A 22,422-nucleotide genomic window follows, 5' to 3' on the forward strand; every position below is an offset into this window, starting at 1 on the left:
TGAAAAGCTTTTCCCTCATTCTTTTTATGGAAGTTTTTATGAAGTTTTTTTCCTGTTTTATTTTGCCTAGATTTTCTATTGTATTCCTCCATGCTGCCTCCCCCCCCCCCCAAAGAACCCTTTTTAAAGACAAAGGGAAAATAGAGACAATTCATCTAAGCCGTAAGCCTATAAGTGTGCTGAAAAAAAAAAATCTGAAATTTTATATATATATATAATATTTGTTTCACTTTTTAGATTCTACCTCTGCAATAGAATTGGTTAGGTGTCTTCTCATGTCTCTTCTTTGGGCCCACACTTCTATGTAATTTTGCAACATTCATTTTTATTGTAGGTATTTTTTTCTTGGCCCTGCCTACTTAATTTTGCATTTGTTCATGCTCCTCCTTATTTGTCTTGAGCCTTGTTTCTTCTTTCAAATCAATATTTCATCCCTTTCATATGCTACAATGTATTTAGCCATTCCCCAATTGATAGATGTCTGTTTTATTTCCAGTTCACAAAAAGCATTAAAGTGTATATTACACATTTTGGAGTATATGGAGATTTATATTTTATTAGTAATTTACCAAAAAAAAATATATATATTTTGTTAGTGATTTACCGGGGTGTATGGGGTACTCAGGGAGGAGTAGTATCTCTGGTATGGAGGACTTGTCGTTCCCTCCTAGGGCAGCTCTCCAGCCTCTGACCCTCACCTGACACCCAGCTCTCACTTGTGGCTCCCATTAGCTGCTAGCATGCGGCAGCAGCCACACCCCAGGCAACGGCTTCGAAAGGCTGGCTACACCTTGTGAGGGTAGCCATCAGGTTGTAGACCCCTGGTGAACTAAGGCTTTGCTCACCCAGCATGTGAAGACTGCTTCAGCTGAACAGATGGAAGAAACCAATAAGAAGGTTCAACGGCTGAGAGGGCGACGCAGCAAGGCACTGTGGTGTGCTCAGGGTGTGTTGGAGCACAAAAGACAACACGGCCTTCCAATGCAGCTGAGGAAGTCTCCAGGTGTAACGACTTTTTGTGCTACTGGACCCAGGCTTCCAACGCTGAGAGAGTGGGACTGTCTCTGTGCATCAACTTTTCCACTTAAATCTCCTTCACGCACAAGTGTTTTTGTGCATGCTCATCTACATCACAGATGAAAGCGCACAAAGACAATCGTCATCCTCGGTTACCGAGAGACTACTACTATAGTGATTTACCTGACATGTATCCCTAGGAATAGAATCTGAGTTGGTATGGATATTTTGGCTATTTCCTTGTTCAATTCCAAATTGTTTTCTGTAATGTTTGTGCTAATTTATAGCTCCACTAACAATGCATCATTATGACCATCTTTCTTTTTCCTTCCTCTGTTCTTTTAATTTATGAGATTTTGATCCAGTATGAGCTTTCTGGTATATGCAGTATTTGATACCTAAAAGCTTCATGATTTATAAAGCATGTTATATACATTATTATATGCATTATACTTTGTGGTAGCTTGTGGTTAAACTGGTACTGATATAACATCTCATTTATAAAAATCTGCTTTACTCCTCTCTTGGCTCTGCTTTTAACTTTCCAGACTCCCTGGAAATTTGAGGGTGGAGGGTAGAGCATTTAACTTCTCTCAAAGCCTTACTTTCTATAGGGCTCAGATTTTTGCAGGTAACTGTATTTCTGTCAGCTTTTTGCTTGGTTTGTCCTCCAGGGAACATAATCTCTCTTCTTCCTGGGAATGGGCCATCTCTCTCCTTTTTAAGCTTCTTTATGTGGTAACATTTCCCATTTTATTGTACTTCTGCCGGGTGGGGTCTTGCTTCCGGGTGTTGGAGGAGAGAGGAGCTTGTTCAGCCCAGTCTGGAGTGGCATGCTCTTCTTGGTTCAGCTGGAAGATTCAGGCCCAGTCACTTCTGAAGGTTAGACCTGTTCTTGTTTGCTTTCTATCTACTGCTAAGATTCTGAAGTATACAAAACTGGACTGATATAGAGGAGACGGAAGTGGGAAAACCCTCCGCCAACCTCTAGGGCCTGGCCCTATACTCTGAAGCTAAGGAAAAACTCCAATTCCAACTGGATTATTAAACTTTATATTATTTGAATTCGCAGTCAGATAAGTGGACTATCTTTTCTGGACATAGAGGGAGCTGAAAATCAGTTCAGTCATCAAGGCAATAAAAGACCTTATTGGACCCCTGCTGTTTCCTCTCAGCAGGGAGCATCTCCCTCCCTTGCCTCACCAAGCAGTGTTCCCTCTCTCCCCTTAACTCCTCATTACCCTGTACAAACCCCCCAAATTTATCCTCATTTGTCCAAATCCTATTTCCTTTCCCAATAAATATTACACTCCTTGAAAGCAGACTGCCTTTTCCCCCCTGTATATCCATAGTACTTAACACAGTGCCTAATACTTAGTAGATAATTAATAAATGTTTATTGAATCTACCATACCCCAGATGCCATCTCACCTTTTGCCTCTATGGCTTTCTTCATTGATATATACTTCTAGAACCTCCATTTTTGAGAAATTGCCCAGGCTAGCCATGTTTACTCCTTCACACCTTTCCTGACTGGACTTTTTCCTCCACTATGATCTCTCTCTCTCTCTCTCTCTCTCTCTCTCTCTCTCTCTCTCTCTCTCTCTCTCTCTCTCTCTCTCTCTCTCTGTCTCTCTCTGTCTCTCTGTCTCTCTCTGTCTCTCTCTCTCCCTCTCTCCCCCCCTTCCCCCTCTCTCCCCTTCTCTCTCTCACCCTCTCTCCCCCCAAAATTAAACTTCCTTTTATGTGATATCTTTCCCCCTTTGTGTTAGAAAGTAAGTTCCTTGGAGACAGGGACTGTATTTCTTTTTTGCTTGTATTTGTATCCCCAACACTTTATGTGCCCAGTATCTGGTATTGAGTAAGCACTTAAATGTTTGTAGACTTAGAAAACCGCAAAACATTATAAAATATTAGTTGTTGTTGTGGGAGAAACACACCCAAGTTTGTTTGCAGGATCTTGCCCCAAGAATAAGAGACTCCAATTCCATTGATTCTAGAAGAAAAGAATTTTATTTGAAGAAGAGGTGTAAGGTGATATAATAGTCTAATAGTTGATGGGATAGCCTGGGGGCTAATCAGATGGCCTTAGGGCTATTGGATTAGCCTGGAAGCTAGTGGCCTCTCTGGAATTTATGGAATAGCAGCTCTCCAGGTGTGGAGTAGCAGCTTTATTCCTTCCTCCGGGCTGATGGAGTAGCCCTTGGAGGTGATAGAATAGCCTGATCAGTAATGTAATGGGTAGTAGCAGCCCCAGTGTTGATTTGCAACCCCATCAGTAGGTTATGGCTCGCTGTTTGTATATTTATTGAGGGTCTGGGAGCTTCCAGAGAAATCTCTACTTTTTCTTGCTATAGGCTAAAAACCCTGGAAAATGGGCAAGGCCAAGTTCAGGTGGAGGGTTTGACACCCACATTCTAGGGAATAAGGAGTGTGGGCAAGTTTGAAGGATCCTTTTGGTCTGCCAGAGTCCCCAGTGAGCATGTCTTAAGTTCCCCTCATTGTCATCATTTTTCAATGTGGGAGAGTCTCCCTACCCTTCTGGAGTGTTTTTGGTGATGAATGTGGGGAGGAGGGATACAGTACATTGGAGAAGCACTCTAGGTAATTATGTCTTACAGTTTAGAACTAAAGTAAACATAGAACAATATAAATAATTAATAAAATAGATTGGGCACAATGCTGATGGCCCAGTATGGCACATTACAGATCCAGTACTAATGATCGATACTGCAGTTTATGCTTAACTAGTGTTAACTGCTGAAAAATGCAAGATTTCAAAGTATGAGGTTCTTGTTACATTTATTATCCCTCACTACTCACTGCCAGCCTCTATCATTATTGTATACATTCAGTGTTTGTTTTCCTGGCCAAGTATGGATTATTTTTTACTACTGAAGCTCTCCTGCAATGCCTCATAATGAAATGGAGGTGACTCTAGATCTTTTTTTTTTTAATCCCTACCTTCATCTTAGAGTTAATACTCTTATCAGTTCCAAGGCAGAAGAGTAGTAAGGGCTAGGCAGTGGGGGTTAGGTGACTTGCCCAGGGTCTCACAGCCAGGAAGTACAATGCTAGGTTTGAACTCAGGACCTCCTGTCTCCAGGCCAGACTTTCTACATGCTTAGTCACTTAGGTGCCCTGTGACTCTGGCTACTTAAGGGAGGCTGGGTCCTTTGAGATGAGAGTGGGCCTTGTAAAGTTTAATTTTTTTTTTTTACTAAATATGAATTATAAAATAACATTGTGGTTCCCAATTTTAAAATATTATAGCTTAAGTCAAAATGACTCTTAGCAACTTTTATTTACAAAGAGGTGGAAAGAGTGAAAGTGTAAAATGTAGATAAAGAGATAGATTCCTAACAAGCCTACCAGCCCTTCTCAGGTGAAGTCCACCCTGAAGGGGCCCTCCGAAGACTATCTCCTCTTGGAGTTCCCCAGTAATCCTCAGCCAGAGGTCCTGGAGTTCCACCAATGCATCCTCCTCCAAAGCCAAGACAGGAATCTCAGCCAGTCTCTCCAAATGCCAGGAAAGGAATGCTCCCCAGACCATGCTGCTCTCTTCTTTTATGCTCCTTTTTCCACATCACTTCCTGTTACTACCCCTTCTTCACAGAGACCAATTGCAATCTTTCAATTTGCCTAGTACTGCCCAAAGGGGGGGGGTCAGGCAGTAGCCTTTGGAGGTGTGAGCTTACTCTAGTAAGTGACTTGTGAACTCTCATACTTACTGGTAAGTAGGAGTGCTTTGAATTCTTGATCTGATTAGCTAAAAATAGACAAGGGGAGAGTTAATGCTATCTTCACAGCCTGGCAGTAGACTGTATTTGTTATCTTAGGACCAACTTCATTAAGCTCCAGGAGACTCATGGTTAGAAAGTTAATCCAAAGAACTCATGAGAAGCAGGTGGTCAGAAGAGTGCTCCTTCCTAGTCCCCCAAGCACTGGAACTTACTTTCTCTTTGCCAGCCTTGTTCCCCTCATGGCTCCCATGGGCAGCCAAGCTGTCATAGTCTTTCATCCTGATGTTTCCTCTTGTTTCTACCTATTTTGTAGGGGGAAGCTAGGTGGTATAGTGGGCAGAGCAGGGCACTTGGTGGGAAGAAGACCTTCTTCAGATACATACCAGACCAGAATGTGAACATAAACAAGTTATTATATCGCCTTTCTGCCTGGCTGGAATCTTTCCTCCTCAAAATGTAGTCATTAAACTCGACTTTGAATGTACTTCTAGCTGTAGATATGTGAGCATAGTAATCACATGAATGTTCTCCACCTCCTTGCTGTTATTTTACAAGCATTGCTTCCAGTTGATAGATTTTCACAAGGAATTATAGCCTTGATATTGCAAAATTATGTATAACTATACTAATCAGATCTTTTTGTTTAAGCTATACCCTCCAAATGACATCTCAGTTATACCTCTGAGGTTGTGTTTTTTCCATTCAGATATGTAGCTCATTTTTTCTGTTACTCATACTTGGCACATTTGTCGAAAACATTGAGGCCATGAGTATGATTATTGATTGACCCTCTTTCTGGTAATTATTTCTTCTGTGCTTTTGTTTGTAGTATCTGACTTCATGGCTATATTGGGGAAATTTTCTTCCTGTATTTTCATCTTTATTTTAAAGCCTTCTTGAGTAGATTATCCAAACTTCAGGTTAATTAAGGATAACTAACTGGAGAAAAGAAGACCTAGAAAGGATTGCATTACTATCTACACAACTATTCACTTCTTATATTCTTCATCTTGCCTTCCCATATTCTTAATACTTTTGTATACACTTTATTATTTATTTATTTAAAACCCTTACCTTCCATCTTGGAATCAACACCATGTTCTAAGGCAGAATGTAAGAGTTAAAAATTAGAGGGTTAGACTAAATTTATAAGAATATGGTTGCCAGAAATTATTAATCAAGTCAGAGTGACTTTATATCAAATTATTTATATAATAGAGGGAAAGAGTGAAAGTAAGGAAATGAGAGAGTAGATATTTACTCCGGCCTGGTCTGAATCAGGTAGGGCTTTAGAGGTTCCAGCAAAAGGGGCCAGAGGTAAATTAAACAAGGGTTCTAGGCACGAGGCCTCTTCCGAGAGGAGGGGTCTCTGGAGGCTAGTGCCTCCAGAAAAGGCAGGAAAGGGAGTCAATCTTTTTCACTCACCCACGTGGTAGTTCTTAGGGAAAATTGAGGAGCAGGCTCAGGTCCCCAAGCCAGAGCTCCTTCAAGGTCAAGTTCCAAGGTGCAAAAGCTGGTCACAGGAAATTCTTGCCACTTTTAAAGACCCTTCCTTCCATCATTTCATGTGTCTTCCTTCTACTTTATGTGGACCAATCAAAGCTATAGCTTTGCTTAGGACTGTCCAGGGGGCTATCAGTGGGTTTCTGATTCTTCACCCATTATAGCACACATGGGTCACAGACCTCCCCATACTTAAGGATAAGTGGGGTGTATATGCTTTTGGTGATTAAATCTAAAAATGGGCAGGGGGTAGTTAATCCCATCTTCGCCTAAGGGCTAGGCAATGGGAGTTAAGTGACTTGCCCTGTGTCACACAGCTAGGAAGTGTCTGAGGTCAGATTTGAACCCAGGACCTCCAAGCTCTGGACCTGGCTCTTAATCCACTGACCCACCTAGCTACCTCCTTATATACACTTTATATTGGCTCGAGTACTATAGCTTTTAGCCCTAAATTGGGCTAAAGTATAAACTGGTAGTTTATCTTGACATCAAAGACAAAAAGGTGGAGGCAGGCAGAAGTATATGCTCTTGCTACATTTAAATATGCAGAAGAAACTCCCCTGCTATTAGAGACTGGCACTTGGGTACAACGTAAAGACTTGAGATTCCTGAGGTCCCTAGAAGATGAAGAGGTTTGTCTGGAGCATCACCTGACTGACATGTGGCATAGACAGCGTTTAAACCAGTTCTTCCCAATTCTTGAGGTTAGCTCTCTATGATACCATGTCATTTGTTTGCCATTATAGAGCAATTCTGTTTCATACTGAATATGAATTTTAACACTTCCCAGATTCTTTTAGGAAATCTTTTCTAGGGCATAAACATTCAAGGAATGAGAGTCTAGTTTCTGAGCAATGAGTGGCTGATTTTTGTCTTTCTCTTTCCATGCCTTTTAGGTCTTCCAAGGTTTGCCAGTCAGCCAGAATCTTCCTCTGTGTTTGTTGGAAATAGCGCAGTACTAAATTGTGAGGTCAATGCTGATTTGATCCAATTTGTGAGGTGGGAGAAGGACCGACAGCCCCTTGTTTTGGATGATAGAGTCATCAAACTCCCCAATGGAGCTCTGGTTATCAGCAATGTTACAGAAAGAGATGGAGGACTTTATCGCTGCATTATTGAAAGTGGTGGGCCACCTAAATACAGTGAGGAGGCTGAGCTGAAAGTTCTTCCAGGTATGAAATTGTTTTATACATTCCTACTTCTTGTCATTTTAAATAGATAGGTCAGTGTGGTCATTAGAATGTTGCTGTTTGGCTCACCTGTGAAAAACACATTTTGTCATCCTTGCAACAAGTCTCAGCTGAGAACTCTTTTGAAAGGAGGGCTCCCCTCTCTCCATGATGCATCCTTGAGTAGTTAATATTGACAGCAATGAAAGACAAAGTTTAGTGAGCATTATTCTATGTGCTATGTCAGTTTCTACTTCTCTATCAGTGTGTTCTCATAGTAGTGGATCTGGGGTCTTGGAGAACTGAGATGATCTCTGTGGAAACTTGTCATTTGTACACGCCTTCCCATTTCCATTGGTTTATCAAAGGTTTTGTATCCCTAGCACTGGCTATAGTAACTGATACAATGAGATTATTATGCTTGTTGAATAAGTGAGAATAGATGATCAAAAATGCATATTGCTTGATGTGATAATACTTATAACTTAAAGAAATTAACTGAATTCACTAATTAGGCATTGATGAAATGACTTAAATTGTTAATCATTGTCCATTATTTTGAAAACTTTTTTAGATCTTGAGAGTCCATCTAACTTGGTATTTTTGAGCCAGCCTTCTCCATTAACCAGAGTTATTGGGCAGAGTGCAGTCTTGCCATGTATTGCTTCTGGAGTTCCTATACCTGTCATCCGATGGACAAGAAATGAGGAGGCCCTTAGCCCAGAAAGGTAAGTGGTAGCTGACTAAAAATACTTACACTTTGTCTGTTAAATTGAGAACAAGCTTCACTTTAATCTAGAGACTACTACTGTTATACAACATTTTAAGAATCACTATGTCTGTTGTGTCTGATCAGAATTATATGGACAGGAAAAAAAGTACTTCTAAAGTGTGAAAAAAATGATTCATTTAATCTTATGCTCTTTCTTTAATATTCTGGCTTTAGTGTCCATTCACAGACCCACTTTCCTACAAGATTATTACCAAACTGCTCTGTCCATTCTCTTCTTGAATCCTCAGCCATCTTAAAAGCACAGATTCTTTACCTTTTCTCCATGGGTCCCGTTGATGGTCTAGAGAATCCTGTGGATCCCTTCTTTGAAATACTGGTTGTGAATGAATAAAATAAAATTCATTAAATTACAGAGGAAGCCATTTATATTGAAATACAGTTATCAACACCTGTTAATCTTCTTGCAACAGAGAAGACAAAAATGAAGCTATCTTAGTAGTTCCAGTTTAGAGATATTTATAACTCTTTCCAGGATCTTTCTCTGTCTCCTACTATTAGAGGCTACCAAAGTAATGTGGATTGTCTATAGTTAATAAGTCACACTGTTTTTAAATATGAATACACTCAAAATATCTGAGAACTCAAAGAATTACGAACAGTTTGTACTACACAGTAAGATCCCCTAGTACCAAAAGTCCTAATGAAAATTCTGGAGTATAATGAATCCCTAAAAAATAACTTATTATTAAGACTTTTTGAAAAAGAAATACTTTTAACATATGTTCTCCCCTTTACATGTTTCTAAGAATTTTTAACATTTTCAACTTGGATTAATCTTGTTCAAACTCTCAAATGTTTACTGAGACAAAGGGGGTAAAATCACTTTACCAAACAACCTTTAGTTTAATGATAGATCTCAATCATGAAGTAATTTCAGAGAAGAGGGTGCAAAATGCAAATGTTATTAATCTCTAGTATTAGAGGTAGTAGACTATTATAGTTTAGTAACTAAAGAATTTTATTTTTTCTATTGGAGTGATAAATCAATCTTAACTGCACTTGAACTGGTTAATGTGATGTCTTCTGTTATTACAACTTCCAGTAGGGGGGGAAATTTTTTTTTAATTTTATAATATTTTATTTGATCATTTCCAAGCATTATTCATTAAAGACAAAGATCATTTTCTTTTCCTCCCTCCCTCCCCCCCATAGCCGACGCGTGATTCCACTGGGTATCACATGTGTTCTTGATTCGAACCCATTGTCATGTTGTTAGTATTTGCATTAGAGTGTTTGTTTAGAGTCTCTCCTCTGTCAGGTCCCCTCAACCGCTGTAGTCAGGCAGTTGCTTTTCCTCAGTGTTTCTACTCCCACAGTTTGTCCTCTGCTTATGAATAGTGTTTTTTCTCCTAGATCCCTGCAGATTGTTCAGGGACATTACACCGCTACTAATGGAGAAATCCATTACGTTCGATTATACCACAGTGTATTAGTCTCTGTGTACAATGTTCTCCTGGTTCTGCTCCTTTTGCTCTGAATCACTTCCTGGAGGTTGTTCCAGTCTCCATGGAATTCCTCCACTTTATTATTCCTTTTTGCACAATAGTATTCCATCACCAACATATACCACAATTTGTTCAGCCATTCCCCAATTGATGGGCATCCCCTCATTTTCCAATTTTTGGCCGGGGGAGAAATTTTTTAAAGCACATGTTGCAGAAATAACTAAGATGGTTGTTCTCAAAGTTGGAGAATTTAGAAAGCAATTCTTTTTAATGTGCCAACCACCTTAAATTAAAATTAAACTTTGGGAAAAATCCTATTTAGAAAGAATATACATGCCAATCAAATGAGTAAGGAGTTAAAATTGTGTAGTAGTAAAGGCATTTAGAATTTGGAACTTGGATTGAAAACTCTTTTAAAAGATCTAAATATTTGACATGTTAATCTTTAGGCCTATGCATGCTATTACAGTATTCAAATAGTTCTATAATTTCTTTGATTGAGAAGTTCTCTCTGATGATATAGGTTGCAAATCATACATACCTGCCCAATCCAATGTAGTTTCCCATACATTCTTCATCGGGGACCCATTTAACATTCTGTAGGATTTCCTTACATCATGTACATCATCATTTCTTTACATCCATACATTCTTGACATCATGTGGGAGAATGGAGCTGTGTGGCTACTCTCAACTTTCCTTCTTTCCATGTGATCAGCTCATCTATTCTCCTCCTCCTCCTCCTCCTCTGGCGCCCCCCCCCTCCTCCTCTCCCCCCCTTCTCCTCCTTCTCCTCCTCTCTCTCCACCCCCCCCACCCCCTTTCATCTTGGAGTCAATACTGTGTATTGGTTCCAAGGCAGAAGAGTGGTAAGGGCTAGGCAATGGGGGGTTAAGTGACTTGCCCAGGGTTACACAGCTAGGAATTGTCTGAGGTCAGATTTGAAGTGTGGGAAGGAAACAAGAACAAGTTCTGGACTTTCTGCCACTGTGTTGGAATAAGCAACAGTGGGAATATCAAGAGAGAAGAAATTGTCAAGACTGACAGTTGGTGGGGAAAGGGGCAACTGGGAATGGCAGTTGGGTCTTGTGATTAGCACTTCCTTCCTGCTGGTTTGGCTTCCTTCCTGGTGTGGGAGGTGGGAGGAGGTCATTCTGTCCAGTCTGGAGTGGAGTGCCTCTACTTGGTTCAGCCTGAAGATTCAGGCCCAGCCAGTTCTGAAGGTTAGACTTTCTTGTTGCTGCTGTCTACTGCTAAGATTCTGAATTTGACAAAGCTAGGACAGATACAGAGAAGACGGGAGTGGGAGAAACCCTCTACCAGCCTGTGAGGCCTGGCCTCAGCTCTGAAGCTGAGAAAAACTCCAACTTATTTAGGGACATCCCTTGCCCCTCTTTCCTGATACCTCTCCAATCCAAACTGGTTATTAAACATTATCTTATTTGAATTCGCAGTCAGATAAGTGGACTACCTTTTCTGGGGCATAGAGGGAGCTGAACATCAGTTCAGTCATTCAAAGACAAACGTTCCTTATTGGACCCCTGCTGCTGCCTGTTGACAGGGATCATCTCTCTCCTTTGCAACACCAGCAGCAATATTCCCTCTGTCCCTTAAACTCCTACATTCCCTGAAACAAACCTTCATTATCCCCTGTTTTTCCAGTCCCCCAATCTTTCTAAATAAATATTACAGTACCTAGGACCTCCTGTCTCTAGGCCTGGCTCTCAATCCACTGAGCTACCCAACTGACCCTGAAAGATTATATTCTAAGGAGAGACAAAGAATTTTTATATTTGAGAAAACAGAGGATACATACAAGGAAAGATGATCCTAGGAACTGGAGAAAATGATGATACCCAGGAAAGGTTTCAGGTATGGTGTGGTGCTTCTGCTGATTATTCGAGCAAACTGGGATTCTGAGAGGTATAAATAAATCAGCAGTGAAGATGCATCAAACATGGGTAGTGTGCAGTGCAAAGACTTGAAGAAAAGAGTGTTGGATGTGGGGAATGGGAATAGAAAATAGGCCAGTGTCTGGATCTAAAGGAGGCATTATCATGGGTATGAGCGCTGGAAAGGTGGTAAAAAGGGACTCAGTCATAAAGAGCTTTATATTTGTTAAGAGATGTTTGAGATATAGTTCGGGGATGCAATGGCATGGTTAAATCTATATATTAGGATTTTAGGAAAAATCAATTTGGCAGTTCTGTGGAGGATCATTTAGAGTGGGGAGAGGCCTGAGTTAGAGAGATTCAACAGAAAGAGATGACAGTGGTCCTGGGGATATATGATGAAAGCCTAGAGCCTGGTCAGGGGGGTGCTTCTGTACCTGAAAAGAAGGGTATGCATGTGAGAGAGGCTTATGGACACAGAAATTACAAGATCTGGCAACTGAGGGAATATGTAGAATGCCAAAGAGCAAGGAGTGAAAGCAAGGCCATGCATGGTTGGTTGGAAGGATGGTGCTGGCCTTGACAGCAGTGGGGAAGGGGAGAAAGAAGGGAGTTCTGGACATTTAACATTCCGTGGGCAGCGAAGCATGTGGTTCTTCTTGTGAGACTCAGAGACTGGCTGTTAGATGTGAGAGTCATCTGAGCGCTAGGGATGTCATCAGAGGGCAGGTGCACAGAGGAGAGTACTCCAGAACTGAACAGCAGGTGAGGACACGCATGGCCAGAGGGGACAGCATGGAAGGTAAGCAGGCCAGGTGACTGAGAACTAGTGACTGGAGTAATCATCTGGAGAGAGTGGGAGCACAAAAATCTAGAAAGAAATATCCAGGAGGAGAGAAGGGGGCTTTGATAGTATCAGATGACACAAAGAGCTCTAGAAAGATTAAGCTTGAGCAATGGTTGTTAGGTTTGACTAAGAAAGAGATCATTGGTAACTTAAAAGAGAACAGTGCCAATTGAATGATGTGATTGGGAGCCAGGTGTGAAAGGTTATAGAAGAAAATGAGAGGAGAGGAAATGAAAACACTAAGTGTAAATGGATTTTTTTTTCAAGAAATTAAAAAAATGAATGGGAGATTCAGAATTTTAGATGAGAGGGTGGCTTCCCAGTGAGGGTTTGCTTGTTTAATTTTATCTTATTGTCATGCAAAACACACTTCCATATTAATCATTGTGGTAAGAGCACACTCATACATAATCAATGTGAAAGAAGATTACAACAGTTCCTTCTTTAGAGGTGGGATAGCATTCTTCATCAAAGTCTTTCAGAATTGTCTCAGATCATTGTGTTGCTGTGAGTAGCCACGTTTTCACAGATAATACAATATTGCTGTTATTTTGTATAATGTTTTTCCAGTTCTGCTTATTTCACTCTGCATCAGTGCTTGCAGATCTTTCTAGCTTTTTCTGAAATCATCCTTCTTATCATTTCTTATAGCACAATAGTATTCCATCACCAACATGTACCACAATTCAGTTAATAATTGATGGACATTCCCTCAATTTCCAATTCTTTGCCACTACCAAAAGAGCTGCTATAAATATTTTTGTATAAGTAGGTCCTTTCCCCCTTTTTATTATCTCTTTGATATAAAGACCCAGTAGTGGTATTACCAGATCAAAAAGGATATATACAGTTTTATAGCCCTTTGGGTATGGTTCCAAATTGCCCTCCAGAATGGTTGAATCAGTTTACAACACCAACAATGCACTAGTGTCCCAATTTTGTCATATCCCTTCCAACATTTACCACTTTACTGCCATATTGGCCAATCTGATAGATGTGAGATTGTATCTCGGTGTTGTAAGAGTGATTTAGAATATTTTTTCATATGATCATTGATAGCTTTGCTTTCTTTATTTGAAAATTGTTCATATTCTTTGACCATTTGTTGACTGGAGAATGGCTTAACTTAGTTCCTTATAAATCTGAGAGATTAGACCTTCATCAGAGAAATTTGTTATAAAATTTTCCTACTTTGTTGTTTTCCTTTTAATCTTGGTTATATTAGTTTTGTTTATGTGAAAACCTTTTAATTTAATATAATCAAAGTTATTCATTTTACAGCTTACATTTCTATCTCTTATATGGTCATAAATGCTTTATTTCTCCAAAGATCTGCCAGGTAAACTATTCTTTGTTCCCCTAACTAGTTATGATATCACTCTTTATATCTAAATCATATATCCTTTTTGTCTGTATCTTGGTATGGGGGGTGAGATATTGATCAATACCTAGCTTCTGCCATTCTGTTTTCTAATTTTCCCAGCAGTTTTTGTTAGAGTGAGTTCTTATTCCAAAAGCTGGGATCTTTAGTTTTATCAAACACTAGGTTGCCAAGGTCATTTACCCCTGAATATTGTATATCTAATCTACTCCATTGATATACCATTCTATTTCTTAGCCAGGTACCAGATTGTTTTGATGATTGCTATTTATATTGTATAGGACAGTTTGAGATCCAGTATTGTTAAGCCACTTTCCTTCATGTTTCTTTTAATTAATTCCCTTGATGTTCTCGAACTTTTGTTCTTCCAGATGAATTTTGTTATTTTTTATACTTCTATAAAAATAATTATTTGGAAGTTTGATTGATATGACACTGAATAAATTAATTTAGGTAGAATTGTCAATTTTTAAAAATTTGCTTGGCTTACCATAAGCAATTATTATTTTTCCAATTGTTTAGATTTTACTTTATTTGTGTGAAAAGTGTTTTGTAATTGTGTATATAATTCCTATGTTTGCCTTGGCAAGTAGATTCTCAGGTATTTTATATTGTTTAGAGTGATTTTAAGTGGAATTTCTGTTTCTAAGTCTTGTTGCTGGATTTTGTTGGTAATGTATAGAAATGCTGATGATTTGTGTGGATTTATTTTGTAGCCTGCAACTTTTTATTAGAGTTATTATTTCAACTAGTTGTTTAGTTGAGTCTCTAGGATTCTCTAAGCATAGCATCATATCCACAAAGAGTGATAGTTTAGTTTCTCATTGCCTACTTTAATCCCTTCAGTTTATTTTTCTGTCCTTATTGCTAAATTTCTAATACATTGTTGAATAATAGTGGTAATAATGGACATCTTTGCTTATTGAGAAGACTTCTAACTTATTCCTATTGCCGATGATATTTGCTGAATGTTTTAGGTAGATATTTGTTATTGTTTTAAGGAATGACCCTGTGCTTTCTAATGTATTTAATAGGAATGGCTCTTATATTTTTTCTAAGACTGATTCTGCATCTATTGAGATAATCATGTGATTTCTGTTAGTTTGGTTATAGATATGGCCCATTATGCTGATAGATTTCCTAGTATTAAACTAGCCCTTCCTTCCTGGTGTGAATCCCACCTGGTCATAGTGAATGATCCTTGTGATATATTGCTTTTTCCTTGCTAGTTATTATGTAAAATTTTTGCATCTATATTCATTAATGGAATGGTTGATAATTTTATTTCTCTGTTTTTGTTCTTCCTGGCTTAGGAAACAGTACTATATTTGTTTCTTAAAAAGAATTTGGTCAGATTCTTTGCCTATTTTCCCAAATAGTTTATATAGTATTGAGATGAATTGTTCTTTAATTGTTTGATAGAAATCACTTGTAAATCCCTCAGGCCCTGGGGACTTTTTCTTAGGCAGTTTATTGATGGCTTGTTAAATTTCTTTTTCTGAGATCAGGTTATTTAAGGATTATAATTCCTCTTTTGTTAATCTGGGCGATTTGTATTTTTATAAATATTTATCCATTTCACTTAGATTGTCAGATTTATTGGCATACAATTGGGTAATATAGCTACTAATGATTACATTAATTTTCTCTTCATTGGTAATGAGTTCACCCTTTTCATTTTTGATAATGATTATTTTCTTCTTTACTTTTTTAATCAAATTAATCAATGCTCTATTTTGTATTTTTTTAATGAAACTAACTCCTACTCTTTATTCAACAGTTCAACAGTTCTCTTACTTTCAATTTTATTAATTTCTCCTTTAATTTTTAGGATTTCCAATTTAGTCTTTCAATAAGGATTTTTAATTTGTTCTTTTTCTATGTTTTCTAGTTGTATGCTGAATTTATCAATCTGCATTTCCTCTATTTTATTGATGTAAGCGTTTAGAGATATAAATTTTCCCCATAGTACTACTTTGGCTGTATCCCATTAATTTTGATAAGTTGACTCCTCATTGTCATTCTTATTAATGTTCTTTAACCCACTTTTTTTTAGCATTAGATTATTTAGCTTCCAATTAATTTTTGATTCATCTTTGCATAGGGCTTTATTGATTATAATTTTTGCTACATTATGATGTGATAATGATGCCTTTATTATTTCTGCTTTTCTGCATTTGATTATGAAATTTTTATGCCCTAATACATGGTCAGTTTCTGTGTAGGAGCCATGTACTGCTGAAAAGAAGGACTATTCCTTTCTATTCCCATTCATTTTTCTCCAGATTTATTAGTTCAAACTTTTCTAAGATTTCATTCACTTCCTTGTACTTCTTGTTTATTTTTTGGTTTTATTCCTCTCAATCTAAAAGGGGGAAGTTGAGGTCCCCCATTAGTATAGTTTTTAACTTTCTATTTCCTCCTTAAGTTCATTTAATTTTTCCTTTCAAAATTTAGAGGTTATACTATTTGGTACATATATGTTTAGTATTAATATTACTTCACTGTTTATGGTACCTTTAGCAAGATGTAATTTCCTTTCTTATCTCTTTTAATAAGACCTATTTTTGCTTTAGCTTTTTCTGAGATCATTATAGCTACTCCTGCTTTATTTGGTTTTTAAGGAAAGGAGAGACTTGGACATCAGAGATAGGAATCCCTTAGGAGGGAGAGATTGAAGTTTCTAGAGGGAGGAGATGGTAGTAAGGCTGTCTTATTTTCTGGATGAGAATGGAGAGGGTAGAATCATGGGTCTATGGAGATTGGGGAGACATGTCAAGGAAAGTTTACTAATGATGAGAATCACCTCTTTATTGGAAATTGAAGTAAAGGTAGAACTAGTAAGGGACAGTGCCAAGGAGTTGTGAAATTGCCTTGCTGTAATGAAAGCCCAGTTGTATTTAGATATATTTGTAGTATAGCCAGTGTTCTGGGTTGTATGTTTTCCCCCACCTCAGCTTCATAGCACTTATATAGTAGCAGAGGAGATAGATAGTGAAACTAATCCATGTTTGCAATTTGACAAGAAATAAATGGGATAGGATAAAGGCATGAAAGGTCCAAGACTAAAGGAGAGTCTGGAATTGAACCAATTCACTTAGGGGATGACACTGGAAAAAAAGGGAATGAAGTCAGAGCAGGAGCAGTAATCCTAAGAAAGTACTGATGAATTGTGGGATTGAAGGCAGCAATGAGGATGAAGAATAGATTTAGGAAGGATGAAGAATAAGGAAAATTGTAATAATAGATTATGATCAGGTAAGAGAACCAACAATCATAGTGCAATAGATAATAATAATAAGGGACTATATTTGGTTGTTAACTGATAACTAACAGATCAGGCAGTTATCTCCTTTCTTTTGCCTACCCTCCCTTCCACCCTCTTCCAGCCTCCCTCTTCTTCAGCCTCTTCAGCTTCCCCTCCCCCCCTTTCTTCTAGTGAGCTATGATGTTTCAAATGAAAATACTTTTTCTCGTCTTTATCTTAATCAAGGGGTTTATTTGGGTAAGACCGGAAAAGATAGAGAATGAAGGTAAGAGGGTTGGGGATTTCCCTAACTCTGTAGTAAGCCTTACGTTGGTGGATATTGGGATAGAGTTCAAATTGAGAGGCATGATTGATAGGTCTGGCAGTTCAGTCACTATCATAAACAGAGCTAGTCAAAGAGATGTTTCTGGACTATTGTCCTTCCTTTTTCAATCTCCAACATCAAGAGAACCACCTCTCCTTTTTGTCTTTCAAGGTTAAAAGACCCAATCCTTCAGTTGGTCAGTTCCTTCTTTCAACTGCTTCTCCTGGTAACCTTCCAAATGGAATCTTCATTTGATTGACAGGTCACCAGCCTCCACTTCTGCCTTTTGCATGCTTCCCAATTCCTTTCTTCCACAATAGGTTATAGTGAGAAGAAGAATGTGTCCATGCTAGTGCCTGATGTAGTAGAAGAAGATGCCATAAATTAAAGAGATGAAGGAACTGGGAGGTTAGGGTGTCTGAGGGAGCATGAACATTAGTGCTGAAGTTCACTAGTGAAAGGGCAGGCATTGGCTAGAGAGGAAGATTGGACTCCAGAAAGGGAATAATTTGAGAAAGGAAGGAGAATGGCTTGAGGGCTAGTAGACAATAGCTACAATAATCTGTAGGAGGAAAACTTTTATTAGTGTGAACTTCGAAGAAGGAGAGATTGATAAGTATGAACAAAAGGAGAGTCTGAAGTGGGGTTCAAGAAGTATCTTACACTCTCCTCCAAAATTAATATGTTAAAGGGTATGAAAGGAAGTAGAGCAATTATGTAGAGGATATTCAGGGACAAAGTTTTGTCTTTCAGGAGAGCCAGAGCTCATTGAGAGAAAATAGATGGGAAGATTAGCCACGGAAAAGTTCCCTATGATTATCATCAGAAAACTGCATATATTTGGCCAGAATGTGACCCATGTGAAAGTAGCATCAATGTCTGGGAGAGGGATTGGTTTGGAAAAAATTACTTAACATGTCTTATGTTTCAGAAATCTTGAAAAGACATGGGCTGTGCAATTCATAGAAAAAGTTACTCATGTTGGTAATTAAATGTTAATTTACCATTTCTTTTATAATATTTGGTGTCATAGCAGGTAGACTGGCTGCTGGATGTGGATACAGGAATACCTGAGTTGTTACAGACAAAAGAGTGGTTGCCATAAACTGTGACCATGAAAATTTGGGTTTAAGACTTCGAATTGCCAAAACTGCAAAGATAAATTTTTAGTGTCTTGATTTTATATTAAAAATAAAGTGGTCGCCATGGGAAAAATTCCCAAATGTGAAATTACCCAAGTCAGCTGGGTTTTATGGATATTTTAATTAATACAAATTAAGGAATTAAGGAAAGGGAGGGAGGGAGAGAGAGAGAGAGACAGAGAGACAGAGAGACAGAGAGACAGAGAGAGAATAAGAGAATAAGAGGAAACAGGGCCTAGGCCAATGGCTTGGGCCTTTCTCCTTAAGAGAGAAAACTAAGTCAGTCACTCACCACAAGATCCTTCCAAGCAAAACTCTAGTGTTCAGAGAGACCCTCCTATTCAGCTCCTGAGCTCAACTAAGTTCTGCCACTGAGAGGCTCCAATTCAGCTTCCTAAGCTGAACTGAATCCAGAGACCTCTGACCTCCTTTTAAAGAGAATTTTCTCCTAAGTCACCTCCCCTAAATTTTTACATCTACCAATCCCAGTAGATGTTTCCCAAAGAACTGACCATTCTTAATTCACATCTTGTTATCACCTTCTAAGACTAAAGACCTTAAGACTAAAACTTCTGAGTATTTCACACCTCTTTGCTAAGGTTGTCCCTTGCAAGTTGCCTGACCTTTTAGTGATTAATTTGACCTTCATAGGTACTTAGCACCCTTTTGTATTAGATCTAAAAATAGACCTAGCTTAAGGGCTTTTGGCCTCACTATAAGTATGAGTTAAGTACTTTCATTATTCACTAAGGAGTTTTATAACTTTATCTTCCCCTAAAGTATGCCTAAGTATGTGTGGAGTAATTTTAAAGTTCTCAGTACATTCCTGACCTGCATTGTTTAAATGGGAAAAAGCCTTAACCAAATGTTTTAAGGTAGAGTTTGAGCAGTTTTAAGATTCACAGAGTTCAAATGCTGCTTCTGACTCTTACTGGCTCTATGACTTTCAGCAGCCTCCCATAATCTCAATTTCCTCATCAGTAAAATGGGTATGATACCGCTGGCATGCTTAGCTTATAAATTTGTTGTGAGGATGAAATGAGATGACTTGTATAGAGTTTTAGTCATAGAACTGTATGAATGCTAACTAGAATGTGTCAAAGAGAGAATATACATGCATACCATCCCTCTTAACTTATCCTCCACCCTTGTCCTGTCTTTCCCAATAAGCCCTTACTTGAGTTAAAGAAGAGAAAAGAGTATTTTCTCCAAAGCATCATAGTTCACACTGAGTGAAACTGAAGAAAGGGGGAGGGGAAGCTGAAAAGCTTCTGAAGAGGGGAGGAAGGGAGATTGGAAGAGAGAGGAAATGGGAGGAGAATAGGCAAAACATTGATTCATTAGTTATCGAGAATCAATAGACACCCTCAGTATTACTATCTATTACAAATGTAACATTTGAATATTCTATCTTTGGTCAAATAATGTTTAAATCCTGTAAAAAATAAACTCACCATATTCTAACTTTGTGTAATAACACTTAAATAGACATAATCTCATTTAATTGAGAAGAAAGGGGGCCTTCTGCCTCTGAGTCAAGTATTCTTTCCACATCCTGATGGCAATAATAATAATACCATGAAGATAGTGTGTTTTTGCCACTTTTTTTTCATTTAGGGAATGTTTCAGATTTTAGTATCTTCATGAAGATAATTTGTTAATGAGTAGCTAATGTCACTGATATGTTCTGTTTTGTGCAGTTCTGAAAGATTAATGCTGTTGGCAGGAAGTAACCTGGAAATCAGTGATCTTACAGAGGAAGATGCTGGGACCTATGCCTGTGTAGCTGACAATGGGAATGAGACTATAGAGGCTCAAGCAGAACTCACAGTTCAAGGTGTGTACATATTTATTTTATGACACAAAGATCATATTCTTTGCAAAACATTTGCTCCTCCAACTATTCATATTTGTGCTCCTTAAAAAGTAAAGTGATGGTGAGCCATGCTCTTTTGGATAAAGTGAAATCTCCAGTTAGCATTATAATAGAATAACTTTGGACTGACTTATTCATTCAACAAGTATTCATTAAATCCTATAAACCAGGAATTGTGAATCAGTGACTGCCTTGAAAGGGTGCATGCCAGGAAATCATTCTATGGAGTACCATGTAAATGATAAGTTCTTTTAAGAAATACAAAATGCTTTCCAGGATTTCAGGGTATTAACATATAGGGGTCAGCAAAAATCTTGTGGTGATGTTTGCATTAGAGCTGATCCTTGAATGAAACTAGGGTTTTTAAAAAGCAGAGGTGATGATAAAGTGTCCACATGGAGTGCTTGTGTAAAGGTCTGGAGTAGGAGATAAAGCATCATGTATCTGGTAGAAGTAGGCAGCTGATCTGTTTGCTTAGAAAATTGGGGTGGGGGGTGTTTGGGAGGGGAAGGAATGCAAAATCAGTCTGCAAAGATGGATTAGAGCAAGATTGTGAAGGGTTAAGTGTGAACTAAAGAAGTTTTGTATAAACTATAGGAGTTTCAGTAAGACAACTTTGTGGAAGATAGATCAGAAAGGGAAGAGACTTGGAACTGAGAGACATTGTTATAATTGTTCAGGCAATAGAGGATGGTGCCTAGAACTAGGATGTGGAGGCTAAGTTGAGAGAAGGGGACTAATGTGAGAGCTATTGCAGAGTTAGAACTGAAAAGAAGAAATTGAATTAGAAATACTCTATAGGTGATTCTTGGAGGCTTTATGGGAAAAAAAGGACAAGAGTCTCACATGGTGAAGTGTGGATGAACTTCAGTATGTACCAGAAAAAGGAATATCCACTTCAACTGGGCCCTCATTGATGCAATCTTTTCATACTTTATTAATTCATTTACTATTCATTCACCTCAGCAGCTCTTCCATTTATGTTCAGCCCTTGTCAATCCACCCTTGGTCCCCCACTGCCCACCCTCTCAACTGAAAGCTTTTCCTCATATTTCACTGAAAAATTGAAGCCATTCTCTTGGCAACTCCCTCTTCTCTCCTGTTTATCATCTTTAGCATTCAGGTGCCTCATACCACTACCTTTTCCTTCATCTGTCTTGCATATGAAGTGAATTTTCTTCTTGCCAGAAAAAACTTCCTCTACTTGCACAAGACATGCTCTTCCACTCTGGCTTCTTTAGAAGATTGCTCTCTGCATGTTTATTTCTCTATATCAAATCTCTTGCCCTGTCTATTAACTAACTGCTTCTATACAGCCTACAGATATGCCCATGTCTCTCCCATTCTCATTTAATCCATCCAGATCCACTGGATATCATCTCGTATCTCCCCTCCCTTTAATAATCTTCATCAGACTGCTAGATCGAGTGAAATAAGATCAGAGAATCCTACATGTAGAGCTGTAAATCAAAATTTAAATTCCTATTACTCAAAATGTACTTTGAGAAATGATGTTTAGTAAATTAAGAGTATTTTTAATATTCCTTTTATTATTTGGATCAGATTTTAGCTATAAGAATTCCTGTTATTCATTTTTCTAGATGAATACAATTTCTTTCATGAAGAGTAAATGTCAGAAAACAGATAGGGAACACATTAAGTGAAAAGTAACTTTTTTTGCAGTATTTTTAGAGATAATCAAAAAGTATAATCTCTTTATCTTAAATTAACCTAAAATATCATCTCAGAAACTGAAAGATGTTTAGAGGATATTAATTTAATTTAGATTAATTTAGAGGATATTTATTTAAGAGAACATAATTCTTTAACACAGTCCTTGGCACATAGTAAGTGCTTAAATGTCTATCAAATTGACTTCCTTAGTATGATAGATAGAAAAGCTGTTAGGTAAAAATTACATGATTCATCTCAAAATTTGATCAGAATAAAAGATGACATTAAGCAAAGGGCCAGGTTGGTAATAATGGATTTAGTGCTTAGTTTTGAGCCAGGATTAACTAGGTTTATGCTGGGGCTCTGCCA

The 22,422-nt window shown here is 38.2% G+C and overlaps 1 protein-coding gene across 7 annotated transcripts in view; it reads left to right on the forward strand.

The window, feature by feature from the left end:
• Positions 1 to 22,422, forward strand: part of NEO1 (neogenin 1) — a 264,950-nt gene that overhangs the window by 89,265 nt on the left and 153,263 nt on the right. For all 7 annotated transcript variants that reach the window (XM_007478215.2, XM_056798418.1, XM_056798393.1 and 4 more), the window contains exons 3-5: positions 7,160 to 7,435; positions 8,007 to 8,160; positions 20,204 to 20,340. In XM_007478215.2, the coding sequence (XP_007478277.2) occupies positions 7,160 to 7,435; positions 8,007 to 8,160; positions 20,204 to 20,340 (567 nt within the window). The remainder of the gene's footprint in view (positions 1 to 7,159; positions 7,436 to 8,006; positions 8,161 to 20,203; positions 20,341 to 22,422) is intronic.

The sequence above is a fragment of the Monodelphis domestica genome, chromosome 1, assembly GCF_027887165.1.
Source record: "Monodelphis domestica isolate mMonDom1 chromosome 1, mMonDom1.pri, whole genome shotgun sequence".
Taxonomy (NCBI): domain Eukaryota; kingdom Metazoa; phylum Chordata; class Mammalia; order Didelphimorphia; family Didelphidae; genus Monodelphis; species Monodelphis domestica.